At 45.8% G+C, this 26,081-nt stretch overlaps 1 protein-coding gene across 1 annotated transcript; it reads right to left on the reverse strand.

Moving 5' to 3' along the window:
* Window positions 1–7,352: 7,352 nt before the first annotated feature.
* On the reverse strand, window positions 7,353–24,650 carry FAM3D (FAM3 metabolism regulating signaling molecule D). The gene is made up of 8 exons (XM_049777484.1): window positions 24,638–24,650; window positions 22,594–22,701; window positions 16,958–17,075; window positions 13,938–13,996; window positions 11,298–11,348; window positions 10,236–10,320; window positions 9,288–9,414; window positions 7,353–7,442 (listed from the first exon to the last, which is right to left on the reverse strand). Exons 1-8 carry the CDS (start codon window positions 24,648–24,650, stop codon window positions 7,353–7,355), a joined length of 651 nt encoding a protein of 216 aa, XP_049633441.1.
* Window positions 24,651–26,081: the final 1,431 nt, after the last annotated feature.

Here is a 26,081-nt window from a genome sequence, read left to right on the forward strand (position 1 = left end):
CTCAATGGAGAAAAACTAAAAGCCTTTCCTCTAAATTCGGGTACAAGACAAGGCTGTCCTCTCTCACCACTCCTCTTCAATATAGTACTGGAAGTTCTTGCTATAGCGATCAGGCAAGAAAAAGATATCAAGGGAATTCAGATAGGAAAGGAAGAAGTCAAACTCTCATTGTTTGCAGATGATATGATACTCTACTTAGAAAACCCTAAAGACTCTACTAAAAAGCTTCTAGAAATAATAGATTCATATAGCAAGGTGGCAGGCTACAAAATCAACCTACAGAAATCAATGGCCTTTTTATACACCAATAATAATAGGGAGGAGATGGAAGTCAGGAAAGCAATCCCATTCACAATAGTGCCACACAAACTCAAATATCTTGGAGTCAACTTGACCAAAGACGTGAAGGACCTATACAAAGAAAACTATAAAGCCCTGCTCCAAGAAATAAGAGAGGACACACGGAAATGGAAACACTTACCCTGCTCATGGCTTGGCAGGATTAACATCATTAAAATGGCAATACTCCCCAAAGCATTATACAGATTTAATGCGATCCCCTTAAAAATACCCATGACATTCTTCAAAGAAGTGGATCAAACACTTATGAAGTTCATCTGGAACAATAAACATCCTCGAATAGCTAAAGCACTCCTAGGGAAAAGGAAAATGGGAGGCATTACTTTCCCCAACTTTAAACTGTACTACAAAGCAATAGTTATTAAAACAGCATGGTATTGGAATAAAGACAGACCCTCAGATCAGTGGAATAGGCTTGAGTTCTCAGAGAACATTCCCCAGGCATACAATTACCTAATTTTTGACAAAGGAGCAAGAAATCCTAAGTGGAGCAGAGAAAATCTCTTCAACAAGTGGTGCTGGCAGAACTGGTTAGCGACTTGCAAAAAAGCGAACATAGACCCCCAGTTAACATCATGTACAAAGGTAAAATCCAAATGGATTAAAGACCTTGATATCAGACCAGATACCATAAGATATATAGAACAACATGTCGGTAAAACACTCCATGACATTGAGACTAAAGGTATCTTCAAGGAGGAAACTGCACTTTCCAAACAAGTGGAAGCAGAGATTAACAGATGGGAATACATTAAACTGAAAAGCTTCTGCACCTCAAAAGAAATAGTGCCCAGGATACAAGAGTCACCCACTGAGTGGGAGAAACTATTCACCCAACATCCTTCAGATAAGGGGCTAATATCCAAAATATACAGGGCACTGACAGAACTTTACCAAAAAAAACATCTAATCCCATCAAAAAATGGGGAGAAGAAATGAACAGACACTTTGATAAAAAAGAAATACAAATGGCCAAAAGACACATGAAAAAATGCTCCTCGTCACTAATCATCAGAGAAATGCAAATCAAAACAACGATGAGATACCACCTCACACCACAGAGATTGGCGCACATCACAAAGAATGAGAACAATCAGTGCTGGCGGGGATGTGGAGAGAAAGGAACTCTTATCCACTGCTGGTGGGAATGCCGTCTAGTACAGCCTCTATGGAAAGCGATATGGAGGTTTCTTCAAAAACTGGAAATTGAGCTCCCATTCGACCCAGCTATTCCACTCCTAGGGATATACCCTAGGAGCACAAGAATACAATACAAAAACCCCTTCCTCACACCTATATTTATTGCAGCACTATTCACAATAGCCAGGCTCTGGAAACAACCAAGATGCCCTTCAACAGACGAATGGCTAAAGAAATTGTGGTACATATACACAATGGAATATTATGCAGCCGTCAGGAGAGATGAAGTCATGAAATTTTCCTATACATGGATGTACATGGAATCTATCATGCTCAGTGAAATAAGTCAGAGGGAGAGAGAGAGACGCAGAATAGTCTCACTCATCTATGGGTCTTAAGAAAAATAAAAGTCATTTTTGTAACAATCCTCAGAGACAATTAGAGGAGAGCTGGAACACCAGCTCACTCCATGAAGCTCACCACAAGAGTGGTGAGCACAGTTATAGAAATAACTACACTGAGAACTACCATAATCAAGTGAATGAATGAGGGAACTGGAAAGCCTGTCTGGAGTACAGGTGGGGGTGGGGTGGGATGGAGGGAGATTAGGGACTTTGGTGGCGGGAATGTTGCACTGGTGAAGAGGGGTGATCTTTATAGGACTGAAACCTTATCACAATCATTTATGTAATCAAGATATCCAAATAAAGAGAAAAAAAAAAGAAAAAAATCGACATTGGCAACTTTGAAATGCAATTGCTGGGTTTAAAAAACAAAGAACTGTGAAGCTCACAATTTGAATGTCTTTGTATTAATTTAGAAAGATTTGAGAAACACAAATGTGAACTTAGTTCACAGCACAAGTGGTCTGCTTTGAAAGACCTGGAGAAGGAAGATATGTTGATTTGTAACACCTGGAATAGTATTCCTGACTCATATAATCAACTAAAAAAGCTAGTGTTTGCTGTTTGTTTCTTGTTTGGGTCTACATATTTATGCGAACAATCTTTTTCAAGCATGAATCTTATCAAGAGTAAATTGAGAAATCATCTCATCGATGAGAACCTGGAATCGTGCCTAAAATTAAAAACAACAACATACAAACCTGACTTACTCAAACTATCCAAGAAATGCAAGGCCAGTGTTCACATTCGTGTTTGTGACTTTTTCAGTCATTGTCAGGATGTAATTTTCTCTACATTGTAAGGCAAATTTTATGGAATTTAACATTATCAATATATAATATCATTGTAAAGTTTTTGTTTTATTAGTTGTGTTATTTGTATCCTCCCAACCTATGTGAATACTTGCATGCAGAATATTCTCAATAAAAACTTATTGAAACTAAAAACAGTGTACCGTCCTATGTGTTTTCGGTTTTAAAAAGGTGGCTCTCAAAATAAATTTCAATTGTGATTTTGGCGAGATTTAACTCAGTTGAAAAAAAAGATTGCCCACCACTGCACTCGCAACTTTGGGGAACTTTTGATTATGCTGTGAGTTGTGGGCTTCTGTTATCTATGTGACCAGATGTCTTAGGGAGTTGTTTACATTCCTTCCTGTCTGCCCACAATGGTTCCTTTTATGGTTCCTTTCATGGCTCCTTTTATCTGTACACTCCTGCCTGCCCGTGATGGCTCCCTTATCTAGGCATTTCTGATTACATGCAGAATGGATACCACTGCCTACATTGCCTATGTGCAGAACTCTGCCTGCAAAGAAAAGCCCACATTCTGGAAGTGTATTTAAGGCAAGAATCACCCCAAATAAAACAAACTCTTCTCCCATTTTCACTGTCTCTGTGTCTGTTGTTTGTCTTTGTTTTATGTCTCCTTCACTTGCACACTCCTCCGAGAGGCACCAATGTCTTAAGTGTCCCACGGGCTAGGACAACTATAGCTCCAGCCCTATCCATTTGATTAAAAAAAAGGAGGAGAGGCCTGTTGCCTGTGTGTGTTTCTCTACTCTTCTGTCTCCTAAACTTTTCCTGAGAGTGCCAAGAAGGGCCCAGCAAAAACTCTCTCCTGGAGGTGCCCAAGCTGAGGGGCCAAGAGTGACTGGGTGAGTGAAAACTGCAGAAAGGCTGATTCTTTATCTGTGAAGGCAGGTGGGAGGAATCTGCCCGTGCTGTGATTACCACTGGGAGAGACTGAGGGGGCCTGTCGCCTGTGTGTGTTTCTCTAATCTTCTGTCTCCTAAATTTCTCCTGAGAGGGCTGAGAAGGGCCCAGCAAAAACTGTCTTCTAGAGGCTCCAGAAAAGCGCTGCTGCTCCACTTCACTTTGAGGCTAAAGAACCCCACCATAACACAGAAAAAAATCACACTATAAGCTTGACAATGGGGAAACCTCACAGGCAAACACCATGAACAGAGAATGAGATGATAGCTCTGATGACCCAAAAATACCAACCATCTGATTAATCTCTCAGATAAGGAGTTCAGAATAGAAATATGGAGGATCCTAATGGAAATCAAAGAAAACATATTGCTAGATAAAAGAACACAAAGATAGAAATCAAAACAATACAAACTGAAATAAAAAATCTGAAAAACACAGTAGCTCAACTGAAAACCTCAATGGAAAGCCTCTCCATCAAGGTAATAGAGCTGAGGACAGAAACAGTGAACTGGAAGATGAAATGCAGAACAACTCCATACAGAAGAAGAGATTGGAAAAGAACCTTAAGGCAAATGATGATACAATGGGAAAAAGTACTCAAGGAATGTGAACAGATGAAAATAGAAGTCTTTGATAAACTTAATAGAAACATAAGAATCATTGGAGTCCCAGAGTCCCAGGAAGGGGATCCCCCAGGAAGAATCAACAAAGATATCATCACAGAGAAACTCCCAGAGCTATGGACTGCATGCAATAAATCCTGCATGCATGAAGAGAAGCAGCTAAAAGAGACCCAAAGATAAACACCCCAAGACACATCCTAGTTACAATGACAAATCCTACAGATAGAGATAGAATACTGAAAGCAACAAGATCAAAAAAAAAAAAGACATTCAAAGGAGTATCTGTAAGATTTATAGCAGACATGTCACAAGAAACTCTCAAGGCTAGAAGACAATGGTGGGATATTGTGACAAAAATGAATGAAATGGATGCTTCACCTAGAATACTGCACCCAGCCTGACTCATGTTCAGGTTTGAAGGAAGGATACATAGCTTCACTGATAAGCAACAGAACAGAAACATTACAGATCCAAAACCAGCCTTAAAGGAAAAACTTAAAAGTCTACTTTAAGACAAGACAGACCAACAGACACACCAAACTTATACACAAAGAGGATATTAAATCCCATGACAATCATCTTCCTCAATGTCAGTGGACTAAATGCACCAATTGAGAGACACAGAGTGGCGAAATGGATCAAAAAAATGAATCCAACCTTATGCTGCCTGCAAGAAAAACACCTGAATAGTCAGAACAAACAGACTCAAAATCAAAGGCGGGAGGAAAATCATCCAAGTAAACAACACCCTTAAAAAGCTGGGGTGGCCATATTAATCTTAGATGACACAAACTTTAAACTCAGAAAAGTTGTAAGGGACAAAGATGGACACTTCATTACTAATCAAGGGATATGCGCAACAGGATGAAATCACACTACTAAACATATACACACCCAACAAGTGACCAGCAAAATATCTAATACAATTATTGACAAATTTGAAAGAGGGTATCAATAATAACACAATAATTGTGGGAGACACAACATAGCCCTGTCAACACTTAAAAGGTCAACCAGATTGAAACCCAACAAAATATACTAGCCCTGAAAAGAGAAATGGAAGAAAGAGGCCTAGTAGATATATATATATGACACTCCATTCCCAGAAACCTGGATACACATTTTTCTCCAAAGTACATGGGTCAGGATAGACCACATGATGACACATAAAACATACCGCCATGAAATCAAGAGAATAGACATTTTGCAGGCTACCTTTGCTGACCACAGGCTCTGAAATTAGATGTGAACTACAAAGGGATAGAGAAGAAGAACTTTAACAACTGGAAATTAAATAGCCTACTACTAAACAACCAATGGGTCTGAGATGAAATCAAAAAGGAAATCAAACTTTCCTGGAAACAAATGACAATGAAGGCACAAATTATCAGAACCTATGAGACATAGCAAAGTGGTACTGAGAGGAAAAGTTATGGCTTTACAAGCACACATCAGGGAGGAAGAAGGGGCATACCCGAATAGCCTAATGACATAGCTTATAAAATTAGAAAATGATCAACAAGAGGAATAAAAAAATAACAAAGCTTAGAGCAGAAATCAATGAAGTGGAAACCCAAAAAACAATCCAAAAGATCAACAAAAGCAGAAGTCGGTTCTTTGAAAAAATAAACAAGATTTATAGACCATTGGCAAAAATTAAAAAGAGAAACTTGATAACCCATATTAGAAATGAAAAGGGGGAGGTCACTACAGATATTGCAGAGATTCAAAGGGTAATCAGAGACTACTCTTAGAAACTCTATGCCACTAAACATGAGAAGCTGGAAGAAATGGATAAATTCTTGGACTCTTATAACCTTCCATGGTTGAATAAGGAGGATGTAGCATATCTAAACATCCCCATCACCATTGAGGAAATTAAAATGGTAATCAAATGTCTGCCCCAAAACAAAAGCCCAGGCCCAGATTAATTCACTAATAAATTGTTTCAAACCCTTCAAGAGGAACTACTACCAATCCTAGCCAGGCAGGTGAAGGCAACACACCCAGCTATATTTGGGCTGCTTTGATCTGACCAGGTCTCCCACCTTCTTCCCGGAACAAGGGTTCACTCCCCCAGGCTTCAAGAATACATCTCTGGAACCAGTTTTCTACCTGATGAGCCACAGGAGCTCGAAGTACCCTTGTCCTGGCCTGTCCTGGATGGGCTCACCCAGTCTGACTGTGGGACCCTGGGTTCTGAACAAGGAGGGATGCCATTTTTGTAAAGGACCACGTGTTAGGCTTCTTGTTCTCAAGTCCAAGTTTTCATTAACACCACCCTGAGCTACCTAGCCATACTAGGTATTCCATCTGGAAAGTGCATGAGGGGAGGGAGGGAGCAGTAGGAAGGTACCCCAAACAGCAGCCAATCATCTTAAAGATCATCAGAAACTAGCACCCTTCCCCCTCCGCTGGCTGGTGACCAGGGGTTGACTGGGTGTGCAGGAGTTGACTTCTCCAGGATAGAGCCTTGACTGGCCAGTTTGGAGCTTGTGGCTGATGGAATAAAGTTTTGTTTGCTTTACTCCAGTTGCCATGGTCTTGTCCTTCGACTCTGGACCCTAACATGACTCGTTCTTCTACAAGGGGAAGTGTATGGTTTAGCAGTCAGAAAATTCATCCGAATCATCAAAAATAGGTTTACTTGTGCTCAGGGATGGACAGTGCTTGGCTTTTGTGACTGTAGATTGTCCCTGGGGAAAAGTGCATCCCTTCAAGCCAGCCATGGGAGCCCTGCCCATCACTTCTGGGGGAGCCTCTTTTTAAGGAGGGTCGTTTTCTGAGAGGAATGCTGATGCCAGGCAGGGCAGGGCAGAGGCTCAGCATGATCCACTCAGCTGCTCTTCTCGCTGGTCCTTCTCAAGTTTCAGCCTAGCTCAGTGGTCGGCAAGCAGCAGCTCGGCTCGCGAGCCACATGCGGCTCTTTACACTTTTTAATGCCTGACTCCTGGAGCAGCCGCCCGGCACGCAGAAGAGCCGCATTAAAAAGTGTAAAGAGCCGCATGTGGGCATGTGGCTCGGGCGCCCTGGCTGGCCGACCACTGGCCCAGCTGGAAGACCGGCTGGCTCCCACCTTAGAGCACATACTCCGCAGGGCCATAAGCTCCCTAGAGTAACTTCTGGGGCACACAACCCTCTAGCTCCACGAGTTCAGGCCAGTCTGAGTATTTGTTTTCCTTTGGGTTGTTCTTCACGAACTAAAGAGAGAAGAGAAAGAAACTCTGGTCATGGGAAAGGCTGATAAGGATTCTCCCTTGCATTTATGCAAGGCTTGACCACCTGAATGTCTTCACTGCACTCAGCCCAGTCCCTTGGGGGGAAGTGGTGATGTGAAATATTAACAGCCCAATGTTACAGATGGGGAAACTGAAGCTCAGAGAGGGATGCAGTAGCCAATGCTTCAGGTGGGGCCTAATGGTCTATCGTGTTGTGTGGGCACGGTGAGACTTAGAGATCTGCTCTCCCTAAATCTTTATCAGACCCTTTAAGATAATCCAAACAATAGCAACGATAAGAGGAAAGGTTTAGGGGTCAGAGAGACAGCACAGCGATAGGGTGTTTGCCATGCATAGGGCTGATTCGGGAAGAACCTGGGTTTGATCCCTGGAATCCCATATAGTCTTCCCATTTCCCCCAAGTCTGCCAGGAGCGATTTCTGAGGCAGAGCCAGGAGTAACCCATGAGCACCACCGGGTGTGGCTCAAAAACCAAAAATAAATAAATAAATAAAAATAAAAATAAATAAAGGAATTCACTACTTTTTTTTTTTTAGTGCTAGGGATCAAACTCAGAGCCTCACACATGCAAGGTAAGCACATTACCTTGGAGTTTATGGTGTTCCAGTCTAAATCCAGGTTATTATTTTGGGGGAATGGTGGTGGTGGAACTGGATTTGAGATACTAGATTACTCCTGGCTCTCTGTTCAGGGATGATTCCTGGTGGTGCTGGGAAAAAACTTGGCTTGACCGCTTGCAAGCGGCCCAACTGTGTCTGCAGCATCATGGTGCATTTTGGGCAATGGATCCCAGTTAGCTGATCTAGAACATTAGGTAAAATGTACTACTAATGTTTCTGGGAGATTGTTCTTAAAGTAGCAGGATGGGGAAGCTTCATGAAGTCAGTTATGCTTCATCAACATGCCCGTAATACTGAGATCTGAGCAAGTCAGCTCCAACCTCTTTCATGTGTTGGTTCATGGTGTGTAAAGCCTAGGACTTGAGTGTTGGGAAAGATCCCACAGGGACCTATGCATCTGGGTCTGCACAGGGAAAGTGCTTGCTGAATGCTACTCAACCTTACCCCAATCAGCCCTGCCACTCTGCCCTTAAGCCTCTCATGGGTCCCCAGTCTTGTCAGGCCAGAGCTCCTTGTCAATGTCTCAATAAGAGGCACCCCAAGCCATCTCCCCGTGGGGGTCTTCTCAGAATGCGACTATCTCCCTCCCTCCTTCTGGCTCATCTTCCTTCCAAGGATCAGAACTGCTGCCCCTGGATGTCTGGACAGGAAAAAAGGCTCAGCATTTACTTGAGGGAGATTTCTCACCCTCCAGTCAACTTCTCTCCCTGTCTTACCTGAGGTACTTTACAAATCATGCTTCTGAGCCCCTCCAGACTCTGAGTCTGGGGTCACTACTACCCCTTCCCATTTTTGCCACATACTCCATACTTCTTTGTGTCCCCCTCTTGGAATATGAATGAGTTCACCTTCTGCACAGTGAACTTAGAAAGGGTCTAAGGACCTCCTTGGGAGATGGAGGACCCAGGGGAGAGCAAGATCATAGCTAGAGCTGGAAGCCAGGCAACTTGTCCCCACCCCCTTCCACTTCTCTCTTTCATCCTTCCTATCCTTTCCACTTTTCCATGGACTTTCTCTGCATCTTCATCTGACGCACCTGCTGCAGGGGACTGGTATCCTGGGGCCCCGCTCTCTGGGTCTGCCCCTGCTTCCTGAAGCTCTTTCCCAAATGCCCTGACCCTGGCCATCCACCACTGCACAGTACCCTCCGTTTGCTGTGGGGAGTGGAGGTGGTCCCCAAACGCACCTTCTCAAAGGGACTTTTGCTCTTGATGTTCTTGGCCCCGACGAAAGCCCAGCTATCCCGGAAGCCCAGCTGCTTTGCATAGCTGCTGCCCAAGTTTAAGAAGGACTGCCTGATGCTGTCGTCCAATCTGCAGAAACCCCAAGAGCAGGTCAAAGAGGAAGGATGAGTGGGTACCGAGCCCCCCACCCTGTCAGACAGAGTGTGCTTGAGAGAACAGCAGCGGCAGGGGTGTGGGGCACATCTCAAAGGCAACAGAGGGGACTGAGATATAACACCTGCTCATTGGAGCTATAGAAAATGTGAAGTAGCCAAAAAGCTCAACCTCACCCTCTCAGCATGGTCACTGTATCTGGTTCTGAGGGGAGGAGGCCTCAATGACATTCACAACCAAGGGGACAGACCCCTTGGTGATTCCGGCCCTCCAAATGAAGCCCTGTTGAGAGCTCTTTTCCAGGGACTGCTCAGGCCACCCGCTGTGCATGTAGTGCTGTACTGTATTCTGTCTGCTAACATTTTAATTTCTCTCCTTCTCTCTGCCCCTGATGGACTCAGGGATCATAACTATTCTTTGATAATCTGCTCTCACCTCTGCTGCCCACTTAATCCCAAAGTGTGAGCATTCTGCAGTTCTTCAAATGTGGCATGATCTGTCACATGACCATGACATGGGTGTCACTGTCACTGCAAGGCTTAATGTCTGCCACCTGAGGGATTTCAGTGGATGGAAATTCTGCCTCCAATTTCCCATGCCTGAGAGTAAAGCTGTGTGGAAGCCCCTAAAATCACTCTAAGCGTGCTTGCCCCATTGTTTCTTCTGGAGAAGGTGCTGGTAGGTGCTGAAAGGGAGCATTAGGTCAGCTTCCTAATGTGTCTGTAATCTGATATAAGGTGTGTGTGTGTGTGTGTGTGTGTGTGTGTGTGCATGTATGTGTGTTCAAGTTCACTTACTTGGTCCCTGGATCATCATAGGAGGCCACCAGTACCAGTGCACCCTCAGGGATTTCTTTGAGGAAGGCCACCAGGACCTTAGTATCTGAGGGAAGTGGAGGAAGACAGAAGAGGTAAAGGTCCTGGAGAGGATACCCTACTTTGTTTGCTCCCTGCTGCCCTCATTTAGGTACAGGTTGGGTTCTAGGCACTAGAGGAGAAATGTGTTTGGCTATTCTCGGGAGAAGCTGAGGGTGTGAGCATAGCTGCCCTGTCCCCCAGGCCTTCTATAGCTTCTCTGTTCCTGGTTCCTCCAGGCTCCTGTCCTGGAGGGCAATCAGACAGCAGGTGGCACAGTGACCATAAATCCACTCTGCCCAGTTCTGGAAGCTGCCAAAGTGCCGGGAGAAGAGAATTTTGGTACTCTCTCCTGTCTAGCTGCAGCTAGAAAGCTGGATATGCTAGCTCCAGCCCAGACAAGTCAGTGCCCAGTTGCCGGGCTGAGTTAAGGCATGGTCCTGTGACCAGGACAGCTCAGGTGGAGAAACACACAGGAGAGCTTGCAGTTCCTGGAACTGTTCTGTGTGGGCCTCAGGAGGCCAAAAGAAATGACACAGCTCAAAGTCAGTGAATTTTACCCCACAGTAACCAGACTGTGAGCTTTCATCCCAAACACTCTGGTACCCACCCATGTGCTTCGTTGCCTGAAGGTCTTCTCAGGCCTAATTCTATTTTTGCCCCCAGAGGGTCCTCCAGACAGCCAGAAGGTACCCAGGACCTAAGAGGATAGAAGCATTCCAGCTCCTGTGGCTCTGTAAGAGCTCCTAGTTCAGGGAGGGGGGCCAGCAGTTTGTTTGTCTGCTTCTTTACTCTCACAGCAGCACCACATTTGAGCTCATTTCAGAATCCGTGTGTATTTGAACTTGCCTGTGCCTGGGAGAACTCAACAGTGATGACAGAGAAGGGGATGCCAAAGGCAGCAAGCTGACCTCAAGCCTCACAATCAGCCTTTCGTTGGTCTTCATGGAAATGAAAAGAAATAGCATTGCCCACCCCAAGATGCTGCACCCACACAGTGCCTACCTCCAGAGTACATGTCGAAAGAGCTGTATGTCAGTGTTGCTCCTGTGGATCCTGAGGAGAAAGAGCAGAAGGATTACTTCTTACCATGCATTATTCCATCTGTCTGTTTTTTTGAGTTTAGGATGTAAGAGTGGAATAATGATAAATCCAGGTCCTGTGGGAAGTGGTCAGGACTTAAGTCAGTGTGCAGTTTCTGCAGCATCAATGGGAGAGACACAAGAATGGGACTAATGGTGTTGGCCCTGTAATAGAATGAACAGAGCAGAATAAATTGAGGTCTTGCTGGCAGAAAATGCAGCATTTTGATTGCAACAGTTACTTCTGTAAAATGGATCATAGAAGTCAATGAGATTCAATTAATTAATTAATTAATTTGGTTTTGAGCCATATCTAGAGAGGCTCAGAGCTTACTCCTGGTTCTATACTCAGGGATCACTCCTGGTGGTGCTTGGAATACCATATGTGAAACCATGGATGGAACATATATTACTCCATAATCCAGGTGGACACCTTAACCCCTGTACTTTCTCTAGTGCTATGCATATATAATCATCTTTATGATTTTCACCTAAATAGGAAACTAGACATTTGAGTCCTCCACTCTGCCTAAGACAAAGGTATTTTCAGTGGGTCAAATAATACTCAGTGTCTTGAGTCCAGTAATTACAACTGAGTTCCGGTGTTTGCAAAAATGTTCAGGTCCTAAGGGAATTCGTTATAGAAGAAAGTCGCAGTTCCCACTTCCACCACTTCCAACACTGGGTGTTGCAGAGGAGATGGCGGCCTCTTTCCTCCTTCACCGCAGTCTCAGGGATGCCTAAAGAGGGTGAGGTTAGAGACCTGGACCTTGGACATTGGGTGGAGACAGCCCTCACCTTGCAGCCCTTCCTAGAAGCCATTGGTGCCTAAGTCCAATGTTCTTGATAATGTTGATGAATGGCAGTTGGACTTGGACATGCCCTTGGATAGCCTCACTGTAAAGACAGTAGAACCTGGACACACCCATTGGATATACCTCATTGCCATGCTGGGTATAAAGGAAAAAACCTGGGCTTTTGGGGGGTTCAGGGTAGTGACCAGAACAGCACCTGCTGGCCCACAGGGGACCAGAGATAAAGCATTGGAGAGATGCTGCCTGCTTTGTATCTATTTCTTTCTTTCTTTTTTGTACCAGGGTCTCCCATGGCCACCCCTAGCAGGTGAATATCAATCTCTCCTCTCTCTCCTTTCTCTCCTCTCTCTCACCTCTCTCTCCTCTCTCACCTCTCTCTCCTCTCTCTCTTCTCTCTTCTCTCTCCCCTCTCTCTCTCTCTCCTCTCTCTCTCTTTCTCAAAATCCCCTGGGGAAGCAACAGTGGAAGGCCTCAGACTCCAGGAGGAATAAAAATTATACTTGGTGTCTATTTCCTCTCTTCTTTCTCTTAGTCCCAGGTGGGTGGTCATTATACATTGGCATCCCTGGGTGAGCATGAGGCCCTACCAAGTAGCAAGGCCCTATGGGCTCCTGTGAGCCTTGCAGCACTGTGACCTGGCAGCCTTGGGCCTTTGCAGAATAAGATCTTTCTCTGGCATCTCTGTAGTCCAGAGAAGGCTGAACCCACTAGCTGAGAATCTCCAGCAGGAATAAGGCCAGGAAAAGAATATCAAAGACTGCTCCCAATTTTCCCCTTGGCAACCATCCTAGCAAAGAACAGTTACCTAGCTAGAGAGTTCCACATGGGGAGGCTGGGAGAAACCTCATATAAGCCGACTTTGAACAAAAGGGGTACATGCATGTGCTGTCCTGTGCCCATGTGTTGCTGCTAGGCACATGGTGCCTGGACATGTTACCTGTATCTCCCCTATTGAGATGTGGACTTTCCCACTTTAATGCTGGGTTGTGCATTGGGAGCTCTCCCTGTCTTTGGAGAAGCCCATGTTCTCATTTGAGCGCATTTCTCTCTCTCTCTTTCTCTCTCTCTCTTTCTCTCTTTCTTTCCTCAGAATTTCTAAATAAAACTTGTTTTTACTTCACTGCTCATTTCCTCCTGAAATTATTTACTGAGAGAAAAGCAATAGACCTGAAAAGGCTTGGGTCTAGGACTGACTCCTTTCTTGCAAAGAGCAATTTCTCACTCTAGACAGAATTTGATTCCAGAGCTCCCTGAGAAACTAGTTCAGAGTTCCCTGAGAAATCAGATGGTAGGGGTAAACTTTCATGCCAGGCAGAAAATGTGAACACCAGGTGCAGCTTAATGGCTGCCTTGTGGAGCCAGTGGTATGTGAAGTCCTTGCCATGTAGGGGCTGCAGACTTTATCTGACCTAGATTTCCCCAGTTTCCCTGAGGTTTCTCCTCTACCCAGGGTGGTAGAGGTGGAGAGAGAGGAACCACCTCTCTCCCATCGCTTCACATAAGGTGACCTCCCCCAGCATCACTTCTGAAGATTTTCAGTGGAGAGTGGCCCAGCTCAGCCAGTCTGCCTTCCCTATTCAGTTCCTCTCCTCTCCCAGTTGACCAACTGCTCTCTGACCCCACTCCAGACAAGAATGTGTTTTGCTTCAGATCTTGACCTCTCCCACCCCAGCAGGTTGTCTTATTATAATAATAAAATAAAATAATAAAAAAGTAAAAACAGGGTAAGGTGTGAATTAGCAGCTCACCATTCACCAGGGCAATGTTCAGGCCTCGACCAACATTGTTTTTCACAGGACTCATGATTCTAAAGAAGAAAGAGAGAACACACCAGTGGGACCTTGTGTGGAGTGGATACTGATGGGGATTTGGACTCCCTGAGTCATCAGGGCTATCTGCTTCTCACAAGGGAGGTGCAAGCTGTGTTTTCGAAGGGGTCACAGGCATGTTTGGCTCTCTGGCCTTTTCTATCTGAGGCTGTGGGTTCTTAGGACTGAGCCAGCAAAGCAGCCTGTATTCCTGGCTATGGAGACTGGGCTAGAAAGGTATACATGCATATCAGCCAGTGGGTTCCAGATTGGGTTCTGTGCATGGAGAATTCTGATAGAAATGCTCTCTTCCCTGTGGTGAGCTTGGACTACTACATCCATGCAGCCAGTGACCTCCCTCCTTCATCACTTTTTAGTAGAGAAAACAGAATCGAATGGCACAGGAAAGCAGAGCTGAAGTTGGTGTGACAGGATTTCTTGTTTGAACTTTTGGATCCCACTCATCCTGAAGCCCATCACAAAGCCTGAAGCTTCTGTTTTTTGGGTTGGCTTTTTTTTTTTTTTTTTTTTTTTGGTGGAGATGCCGGGGAACAAACCCGGGGCCTCATACAAGCAAAGGAAGCTTCTGGTTTTGCCTAAGCTAGTTGGACTTAGGTTTAAATGACTAAGATGACTTTTCTTGGTTGAGCTTCTCCTAGGACTTTGTTACACTCGTTAGAGGTTGAAACACAATCTTTCTCTGGCCCCTGAGCAGAAGCCCTGACACTTTTCTGTCTCTTGGCCTTGATACCTATAACTGAAGCAATTTTTTCCTTTTTTTAAAATTGTAATCAAGACAACAAGGTTATAATAGTGTTAATGTTTCTGCTTTGGTGGTAATTATAGTACCTCCACCAAAACCTAAGTGCCAAAGACCCTTCTCCACTGGCCTCCTGTCACTTTTAATGTATCTATCCTATCTATCTATCTATCTATCTATCTATCTATCTATCTATCTATCTATCTATCTATCTATCTATCTATCTATCTATATCTATCATCTATCGTAACACAGTTATCCACTCATCCAAAATTGGACATTTGAGTTATTTTCATATCTTATCTATATAACTCAGAGCTGAGAGGAACATATGTGTGTTATACCTTTTCAAGTTAATTGTTATGTGTGAATTGCTGGGTCATATGGGAGCTCAATGTTTAATTTTTTGCAAGTTGCCATAGCATTTTCTACAGAGGCTGAACCAGATGTCCTTCCTACCAATAGTGAAGGAAAGCCCTTTCCTGTCACAATACCTCCAGCCCAGCCTTCAGTTCTGCTATTTCCTTCCTTTGGACACAGGTTATTGTCACTTGGGTGAGATATGTCATTGTTTTGATTTGCATCTCACCAATAACCAATGATAATTAACACTTAATATGCCTCTTGGTCATTGCTATATTTTGCTTGAGGAAATGTTTTTTCTCCCCAGTTTTGGATTGAATATTTGTTATTGTTGAGTTTTGTGAGTTTTTTCTTAGATGTTAGCTGTTTATCTGGTGTGGTGTGCAAATATTTTCTCCTGTGCAATTTATATTAACCTAAGTATTTCTTTTTTCTGTGCAAAAGTTTGGTGTAGGCCCATTTTTTTGTTATTGTTATTTTTATTTTGCCAGTGGGCTCAAATAAAGACACCTCTGTGCTCTATATTGTTTCTATATCTTTTTTTTGTTTTGGTTTTTGGGCCACACCCAGCAGGTTTCAGGGTTTATTCCTGGCTCTCTGCTCAGAAATCGCTCCTGGCAGGCAGGAGGGACCATTTGGGATGCCAGTATTCTAACCACCATTGGTACTGGGTTGGCTTTTAATGGACTCTGGTCTAATTTCAAGGTTTGTAAAACATTGTGGGGCCAGAGAGATAGTACAGTGGGTAAAGTGTTTGCCTTGCATGCAGTCCATTCAAGTTTGATCCCCAGCATCCTATATGGTCCCCTTAGCCCACCAAGAGTGATCCCTCAGTATAGGGTAAGAAGTAAGTCCTGAACACCACTGCATGTGGCCCCCAAAACAACATAACAAAAAAATCATAAACCTGGGCCCTGAGAGATAGCACAGCGGCATTTGCCTTGCAAGCAGCCGATCTAGGACCAAAGGTTGTTGGTTCGAATCCCGGTGTCCCATATGGTCCCCCGTGCCTGCCAGGAGCTATTTCTGAGCAGACAGCCAGGAGTAACCCCTGAGCATCGCCGGGTGTGGCCCAAAAACAAAAAAAAACAAACAAAAAAAAATCATAAACCTCTGTGTATGGGTTGATAGGGCCCAATCTCATCTGTTTTCGCATTTGACAATTTAATTTTCCCAACACCATTTATGAAGATATTTCCTTCTCTATTTTATGCATTTGGCTCCTTTGCTAGTGACTAACTGTCCAGACATTTGATAGTTTACTTGAGCTCTCAAGTCTATGCCATTGTCGACTTTAATCTTGAATACTTTCTAAATTTCTTAGGAAACCCAGCAACCTAGTTAGTGGGCAGACCTGCATTCAAATCGTGGTTCTGTCACCAATTACTGGGTGGCCCTTGTCTGAGCTCCAATTTCTTCAGCTTTAGGAAAGAGATAATAACAGTCTTACTTCTGGAGAACTGGGGGATTGAGTGAGATGAGGCTATAAAGTATCTAGTTTGTTTATATGTGGCCACACCCAAGCTATGCCCAAGGCTTACTCCTGGCTGTGAACTCAGGGATCATTTCTGGCAATGCCCAGGGGACCATCTGGGATACCAGGGATTAAATCTGGGTCAGCTTTGCGTGGGTCAAGTGCTACTTGCTATACTACCTCTCTTGCTAAAGCATTTTAGCAAGGAATTCAGACAGAAGTTGGCAGGACAGGTCTTAGAGAGCAAAAGGAAATCTGTGGAAGGCACTAGCTGGTCACTGAGACTGACTTCTGCAGCCTCTGAATTCTCTGAGTCAACGAATAAATGATAGAACAGAAACCCAGGGTCTCCCTAGCACTTACATCTCATTTTCAAAGCAGATGGAGGGGCCCACCACATTGGCGGCTCCGCTTACGAGTCTGAATGCAAATTTCTTGTCTGTGCAGGGCTTGCTGAGGTTACACTTGTATTTCACTGCCTCTGGGAAGGAGACAGACCAATTTTAGCTGTTGTCCCTGCAGAGGCAGGATGAGGAGAGAGGCAGACGCAGTTGCAGACCCAGGATCCTACTCCAAAGCCTCCTCTCTGAGCAGCTCTCTTAGATCATCTCGGTTTGGGAGAGGTGCCCCTTGGCGTGCTCCCACACTGCCCCCAACAATCTCCACCAAAGACAGACACAGGCTCTGCGTCAGCCTGCTCAGAGCGACTTCTGCTCCAGCCCCACATGGCATTAAAGTGTGCCAGCTGAGCAGGGCTTGATCAGTCCATGCATGGCCTCTGAAGGAGTCAGCCTGCATGGCTCAGAGCAAACCTCAAGGAAGCAGGTGTACCGGCTCACCATGCACCCACACCCTTTGCAAACGCTTTATATTTTTTACTGGGGAGTCACCCCAATAGTTCCTGTGTCTGGAACACGGGAGGACTCCAGGAAGTCACTAAATGAGATCACTAACTCATGGATCTGGACGGGGCTTGGAGATACCCCACAGTTTGGGGAATCAGGCTCTCTGGGACCTCTGCCAGCCTGGACAGGCATTGTTGTGAATCAGGAAAGAGTGATCCACAAGAGGACACAGCTCAAGGGGGCTTGGCCAGTGTGACTGGTACCTGTGAGTCAGTAAGGGTGCCCTAGTTAAGTGAGAGCCACCACGGGGCATTTGCTAGAACTGGACTCCCTTGCGAAGCCTTTCCTGGGCGCATCTTCCAGTCTCCCCGCAATCTCAGCAGTGAGATCATGTCTGAAACCAGGACTTATCCCCATTGTGTAGGTGGGGAGTGGAACTTTAAGGAGGGGCTGCTCAGGAGAGAGTGGGTGTCAGAACTTGCTCAGTAGAGGGGTGACTGGGACAGGTAGAATTGCCTCCCCTCCTCCACTCCCTGGACAGCCCCCTTCAACAAGAGGCTGGCTGAGGATCCTGGGCAGGGTTGTCTTCCTCCTCACCTCATGAGGCTTCCTCCTGGATTTGTGTTCTGGGATCACTCCTGGTGAGGCTTAGGTGATTCTGGCCAAGGAACCTGGGCTGGCCAGATGCAAGGCATGTGCCCTACCTGCTTTACCTCTTCAGTCCCAGAGTCCTTATATTTTTGGCCACATATGGCAGTGTTCAGGGGTTACTATGGGCTCTGTGCCTCCAGGAGCACTCCTCATGGGCTCAGGGGGCCTATTTGATACTGGGGATCAAATTCAGGTTGGCCATGTGCAAAACAAGCACCCTCCTTGCTGCACCTGTCCATTCGTCTCCTATTTTTGTAAGTCTTGGGACCTTGCCTCTGGCCAGCAATCCTCTCATGGAGATGCCATGAGAGGCATCTTGGGATGAGAGATTGTCACCAATAATAACCCCAGAGGAATTATTTCAGGCCTTGTGCATAGCCCTTGCCGTGTGCCTGAGTCTAGTAACCGGCAGCTAAGCCTGCTAAACCCAGTGTCAACTTGTTGGCTTAGGCAGGTCTTTCTGGAATTGATTTTCAAACAAACTAACCTTCACAGTAGTGGTTTCAGGGGACTGATCTCCCTGGGAGATCAACCACTGGGAGATCAGGGCTTTGTTCTTTGGATATGGGCTTGGAGGCTACCCCACTCTGCCCAGATGTTCTGGGAATCTTGAAAGATGATGGTGCTCAGGGTATGGAGCTGAGCACCAGCATACTCTCAAGGAATTTGCTACATGTCTTGCCAGGAATATCTCCCCTTGGCTCTGTTCACTGTAAAGTGATGGTGTTGGTTTACCAAGCTTCCTGTTAAATGTGCATGAACTATTGTTCAAGACACAGCTCTTGAGGGAGGGAGTGTGGGAGTGATTGGTGATGTGTGCCATAGGAGACGTCACCGTGGGCAGGGTGAAGGATGCCTGTGTTCTTGAATTCTGGATCCTTCTGCAATACATGCTCTGCCCCCAGCAGAATGTGTCTGCATACTTCAGCAGAAGATGCAGTCACTTAGCGTCTACTTCAGAGGGATATGGGGGCAGATGAAAGGTTTGTCTCACTTCTGTAAACAGCCTTCGCTCTGTGGAATCTCATAGTGCACTGGGGCTCCCAGACTCATTTCAGGTGGACAAAATCCTGATAAATAACCTGTAGTTATTTATCTCCTCACACATCACCAGGCTGTGATCCAGGCTGGAGGGGTTTGGGGGAGTTTCCTTTACAGAGGTGCTGAATGACTCGGCTCTAGGCTAGGAAAGTTGACCACTGCTCCATTTGTTAAAATTGGGTTCTGTGTCTCAAAACCTCAGTTTCCCCAGCTATAAAATGAGAATACTTCTAGCATCTACACAGGGTTAGGGGAGGATTGCCCAAGAGACCTGTGAAGTAGTGAATACCCTGTCTAGCCCATAGGCAGCAATCATCATCATTGTTATCAAAGCTTTCCTTACTTTATGACATCCCTGCTTTTGGTGGCTGTGGTCCAACTGGAGCCTTGTTCGGACACTGACAGTGCTGGAAATGTGAGGCCTTAGCAGTCCTGACCCCCAGCTTTTTCTGACTCCTTCTTCCCTTCTTCACTCTTCAGCCAAGGTCTTCCAAGTTCCACATGTTTCTCCCTGAGCTTCTCCCCTCTCGCAGTCCCTTTTGGAGACCAGACATCTCTTCCCACTCAGTGAGCACCTGGGGGCATATCTCCCCACATATGACCCTCTCCTCTCCTGTGGCTACTGAGTGATCCTGTAGTGCCTGTGTGCTACTACTGTGGATCAGATCCAGGGTCAGAGTAGTAGTGATAAGTGCAGGCCTCCTTGGCACAGGTGGTGGCTAGAGAGAGAAGGTGCAGTGTGGATGGGCCTGTGAGGTGTGCAGCCTGAATTGTAGGCTGGGAAGGGATAGAGCTGAGCTCCCATGTGTCTGGAAGGCTGTTGGAGGCCCTTTAACTAAAGAGCAAAATGGAGTCTCTGATGCCTGTGCTAAAACTGTCTATGTGACAGGCTGCATGTTGCAGCTGCTGGCATTTCCCCCCTGGACGTAAAGAAAAGAGGGTGTAAACCACAAGTCACAAGCTGTTCCAGGTACAAGATTAGATATCCTGTGGCCATGATCCTTGAAAAAGAATGCTGTATGCCTGTAACTGTAAGATAAGTCTCCTGTAAAATGTAACTTTGAAAAAGAGAATGTTACTGTGAAAAATTACCACCCCCTACTCCTTTGTCTTGCTCATGATATATAAGCCTACCTCTCCCTCAATAAATTTGACTCTTGATCGGAATCTTGTCTTGATTCCATCATTTTCCCAGCCCTCTTTTATCGTTTAGGTCGAATCCTCTACGTGACTCACGAATAACTTTGCAACCCTTGACCACCCTGCAGGCCGGGGTCCCGGGGGTCGCAGAAGGCTGAACAGGGGCCTGCACACAGGGTTCAGAGCTCTCATAGTCCCACTTGGCTAGAAGAGGGTAGAGCTGAAAGATTCTGGACTGGGGGATACTCACTGGCCTCTTTGTGGGTTGAAACTGTGGGAGAGAAGAAAGAAGTCAGTTAGAAAGGAAGCAAACTCTACTGCCTCCCACCTCCATGATGGAGCTAGCAGCTGGGGCTGGGATAAGGGTGTTCACTGGGCATTCAAGCAGGGTCCCACATGCAGTGTGGGAGTGAACAAAAGCCTCATGTCACCTGGGAGTCCTCTCTCACTTCCCATCACCACCCCTCTGCACACACACACACACATATTCACACATATACATGCCACACAAACATACATAGATACATGTGCATACAAACATGCACATACAAACATAGACACAAATATACAACACACACATGTACACATACAATCACACTCACACATATACATGGACACATAAAGAGTGACATGGACACGTATACAGGCAGACATGCAGATCCATTCACATGTGCCACCCCAAACTCCCTGACCACCTGTGGGGTTCTTTGCTGCATCCTCTCATGTGGAGGAAATGGGTGGTGAGGTCACCCCATGGGGACCCAATCCAATGCCTCCCCTCCTCCCTGAAGTGAAGATGAATCCTCAGTGAAGAGCAGGGCCCTGCTTCTTATTGCCTATAGCATGTTGTGGGGGTCGGGGGCTGTCTCCTGATTCCTGCAGCACTCAGTGTCTGCCTTGGGTTTGGGGTCCTTGGCATCAACTTTACTGTGTCCTGTGTGTTTCTGTGGTTCTTGGCCACAGTTCCCTGCGAATGACAGCCTTTCTTAGTTAAATATACTGGTTAAAGCTAAAATGTTGGGCCAGAGCGAGAGCACAGTGGGTTGGGCTTTTGCCTTATACATGGCCAACCTGGGTTTGATATAAGCATTCTATATGATCCCCGAGTCTGCCAGCTATAACTTCTGAGCACAGAGCTAGGAGTAACCCCTGAGCATGCAGGTGTGGCCCAAAAACAAAACAAACAAATTAACCAAAATCACCATCGTCACCACCACTACCAATAACAAAAAGCCAAAATTTTGGATGAATTCACTTTTCAGCCAGAGCCCCACACTTAGACCCGTTTTCTAGGATCTTTGATCTAACACAGAGGACTTCTAGCTCCCACTGCCTGCAGGCTAAGGAGCCATGTGGGACTGAAGCCTGTCACTGCACCCTGTTTCTTGAGACATCCTATTCTGTGGAGTCATGTTGAGACCTGGCAGCTGTCTTGCCTGTCCCGGGAGGAAGGAGCGCACAGCAAACCTGGGGATGCAGGAGACAGACTCTGGGGGCTTGGTGGGGATCCCTAGATCCAGCTACCTCTGAAACCCACTGCCTATATGTATCCCATTTATATGTCTCAGCATACCCTGTTCCCTTGTCCTCAGTTTGTTTTGGGCTCATCATCCCCAACTGAAAGGACTCAGCCTAATTTGTGAGGGAAATCGGGAGTTCTTAATCTCCTAACTAGGCCATGGATTTCTGGTGGTTTAAAACATTTTTATTTATTTTAATTAATTTTTTGGTTTTGGGGCCACACCTATGGTTCTCAGTGGTTACTCCTGGCTCTCTGTTCAGGAATCGCTCCTGGCAAGCTCGGGGGACCATATGGGATGCCGGGATTTGAACCACTGTCGGTCCTGGGTTGGCCACTTGCAAGGCAAATGCCCTACCGCTGTGCTATCTCCCCGGCCCCTGAGGACTCTTTTATAATAAATTTATACTTAGCTTTCTTGAGACACTTCCTACTTTAACAGACTTGAAATTATTAAATGCATACAATGCAATAGATTGAATTAGAAAGGAAACAAATATAAATATAATCATAAAAACATTGGAACTAAATTTGAGTTGCTGTGATGTATGAATGCATGTGCTTCTGGGCTTCCATAGAAATGCATTAAATAACAGGTTAGAACTTCTTCTGGGGGAAAATTCTGTCTCAATTCCTCTCTGAGGAATTCTCTGGATTTCCACCTCTCCTTTCTCCAATGGTTGAGGTACCAAAGGCAAGCTCACTCTCCACCATGTCTGGCTGTATCCTGGGTCACCCTAAGGTTGTGGGATGGAGGGAGACTAGACCTTGGTCCATTTGCTTGATCTACTGGCCCTACTCACCAATCCAGCGGGGAAGGCGGATTGTTCTCATGCTAAAACTGGGGTAGCTGTGAACAAAGATCCATGTGATGACCAGAACAAAAATGAGGATCAGGAAGCGAAGCAAAGCTGCAAAGCAAGGACAAATGGTCATGATTTGATGGTGCCAGTTCATGGGCAAGAGTGTACATGAGGCTAGGTCACAGGGCCCAGGTGATAAGGTCAGCCCCACCTTTATCATGGACCATGAGGGAGACCAAGTGGGAACCCATCTGATAAGCAAACTGTGAGGTCATGCAATACTTGTATATGCTGATGTACCCAAAGTGGGACCTGTGAGGCAGAGAAATGTACCTTCACATAGAGAAGGCCAAGGGTCAAGGGTGAGGCTTGGCTTTTACTGTGATCCTGTGCTCTGCCAAGAGGCAGTTGAACACTGTGCTATGGACAGCCTGGGAGGTTAACCCTGGCCTGGGAGCTGGGAACACTGAACCCAGTGCTCAAGGTGGGTCCTTTGTTGTGCAGGCTCAGGCTGGAGCTTGGTCTCTCTGAGCAGCATCCCTCAGGGTGGACAATGATAATGCCTTTGTCACTCAGCCCATGGCATGTTGTAGCTATCATCAGGGAGCAGCCCCCAGGATGGTTTTGGGGGAGGTGTCACTTCCCCCGACTTCATTAATACCCCTGTAAGCCACAGTGAGTTACACATTGGTCATGTGAGAAGGGCACTGCCTCTTGTGCCACCTAGCCCAACTATGTGTTGACCATCTGGATATCATGGGGAATGATCCTCTGGGGGTGACCACTCCGAGGTCCCTGTCCTGCTTCCCTTCCTCACTCCTCTTTGTGAGCCAGAAGCAGTTTCAAACTTTCTTCTCTGCTCCAGCCTCTTCAGAGTTGATTCCATGCTACCTCTCTTCTTCCCACATCTCCCCTGTTGGCTTCTCCCTTTCCCATCCTGAATTAAACTGTGTGCCTCTGACTACATAGGGTGGGAGAAGGTCCCTTAGACTATGTGGCATAGGTTTTGGGTGTGTAGCGTCCCCCTCTTTCCGGGCTCAGTGTGGTCTAGGTCTGACATAGTGCCTATTTCATGCCAGATGCTGTGTGAATAGCAATAGACAGACACCGTGTCCACAAGAGTGGCAAGGCCTCTCCATGGGCTGGATGCTGTCAGTGCTTTCAATGAGGATGCTGAGGTGATCAGAAAAGTGCTAATCTGGCTCGTAAGGAACTAATAGGGTCTAAATGCAGGGAAGCTAATTCCCAAACCTCTATGCTTCACTTTCTCATGGATTATGATATGCATTGCCTCCGTTTCCTATGTAGTGCCTTGGTTTATCTGTGTAAGAGAATATGTAAGGGTGGATATATGAAGATCAAGACCCCTAATCTTACCTCGCCCCCATGAAGATTTTAGATCTCTTTTCTTTTCTTTTTTTTTTTTTGGTTTTTGGGCCACACCCGGCAGTGCTCAGGGGTTACTCCTGGCTGTCTGCTCAGAAATAGCTCCTGGCAGGCACGGGGGACCATATGGGACACCGGGATTCGAACCAACCACCTTTGGTCCTGGATCAGCTGCTTGCAAGGCAAACGCCGCTGTGCTATCTCTCCGGGCCCAGATCTCTTTTCTATGGCAGTGTTTTATCTCATTTCTAATCAAAACCACTAGTTTCCAAAGTAGTCAGTCTCCATGATCCTACCAAGTGGGGTACCTTGTGACAAAGCTTCTATGGCCCTTCGTTCTGGAGACAAGAATTCACCTCTTCTATTCTAACAGACCCCCATGCATTGACTTCCCTCTGTAACTTTTGGGGGTCCTACATGGTGTTGCTCAGGAATTACTCCTGGTTTTTCATTTGGGAATTACTTCTGGCAGTGCTCAGGGGATCATATGGGATGCAATGGATCAAACATGAGTCAGCACATGCAAGGCACTTGCCATACCTGCTGTACCCCCTACAGTTCTGACTCAATCTTTTGAGAAGAGTTCCATCTAAAAGAACTCCAAGTCCATTCAAATTCAGACCTTCCTAGGCCTTGGAACCTTCAGAAATGCTCTTACCTGACACTCTCATCCTGTGCAGGTGAAGAGCAGTTTAGCATCAATGTAGCCTGTGAAGAGAAGAGAATCTAATTGGAAAGTTTTTTGTGGAGTATGAGAGGTAACAGGACTGGAGATTGGGAGATTGTCTTTCAGTTTAATTCCTCACCCTCTTCCCTGTGAAACAGAATAGCAGTTCCTCCTTTCCTTTCTTGCCTCCTTTCTTTCACCTCTACTCTGGAATTTCATACACAATTAAGCATATCTGAGTGCTGAGATAAAAAGAAAATTTTATTGGTAGTGGAGTTGTAATAATTCAGCGGCTAGAGGCCTCCATTCAAATCCAGTCTATTGCTTTCACCTATCAACCAACCCGCCCACCCACCCACCTACCCATCCATTCGTCCATCCGTACATTCATGCATCCACCTACCCACCCATCCATTCATCCATCCCCCATCCATCCATCCATCCATCCATCCATCCATCCATCCATCCATCCATCCATCCATCCATCCATCCATCCTCTTTTCAGCTAGCCAAGAGACATTGAGCTAGCAAGCCCCAGCACAACTACCAATCAGCAGATGCTACAATGGGCTCTGTTGATGAATAGAAGTAGAGAGTAACTATAACTCATACACTAGGAGAATTTGAATCAAAATATAATGCCCCGGGCTGGAGAGATAGCATGGAGGCAAGGCGTTTGCCTTGCATGCAGGAGGATGGTGGTTCAAATCCCAGCATCTCATATGGTCCCATGAGCCTGCCAGGAGCGATTTCTGAGCATAGAGCCAGGAGTAACCCCTGACCACTGAAGGGTGTGACCCCCCCCCCAAAAAAAAGATATAATGCCCCATTTTAAGGATGGATAAGCTAAAACCTATTAGGACTGGGTCCAGGGCTCATCTAGTAAGGTTCTGAGTCAAAATTTGAGCTGCTTTCCATTCACCATAGAGTGTCATTGCCAGTCTTAGAGGAGAGTCAGAACCAAAGTCTACTTGCTTCTTGAGTTTTGGGATCCTAGGTAGAAGTAGAGCCCTTGCTGACTCCATCTCTCCTCTGCCATAACTTGGGAATGGTCAGTTACTAAGGGTCTGACATGACCCCTACCCCACTTTTGAGATTTCTGGAGACTCACAGACAGGGTGGGTGGTAACTATTCCAGATCTTGGACCCTTTCCAGCCAGCCCAAGGTTCTCTAGTTGCATTGACTTACCTCATCGCATGTGCTGCCCCCTTCTTAACTCAGAATTTTATTTATCCTAGGAATCTATCTCAACAGACATGCTCTCCAAAGCCCAACTGTCACAGATCCGGACAGAGACAGAAGACTGGCCTTGATGCCAGGCATGGAGACCATGGGGTTGGAACACTGTTGATGTTTAACCAACAGAAATCATGTGAGTAAATTCACACATCCTCTGAAGAATTCTAAATCTTCTCTCACACACGTTGGCCTTTA

The sequence above is a fragment of the Suncus etruscus genome, chromosome 7, assembly GCF_024139225.1.
Source record: "Suncus etruscus isolate mSunEtr1 chromosome 7, mSunEtr1.pri.cur, whole genome shotgun sequence".
Taxonomy (NCBI): Eukaryota; Metazoa; Chordata; class Mammalia; order Eulipotyphla; family Soricidae; genus Suncus; species Suncus etruscus.

Excerpts from the sequence above, each read along its gene's own strand:
- FAM3D (XM_049777484.1), bottom strand. Across the intron at positions 10,321-11,297 it reads TTTCGACATGTACTCTGGAG|ATACTAAGGTCCTGGTGGCC; the intron begins GTAGGCACTGTG and ends CACTTCCCTCAG. Across the intron at positions 9,415-10,235 it reads TATGATGATCCAGGGACCAA|ATTGGACGACAGCATCAGGC; the intron begins GTAAGTGAACTT and ends GGGTTTCTGCAG.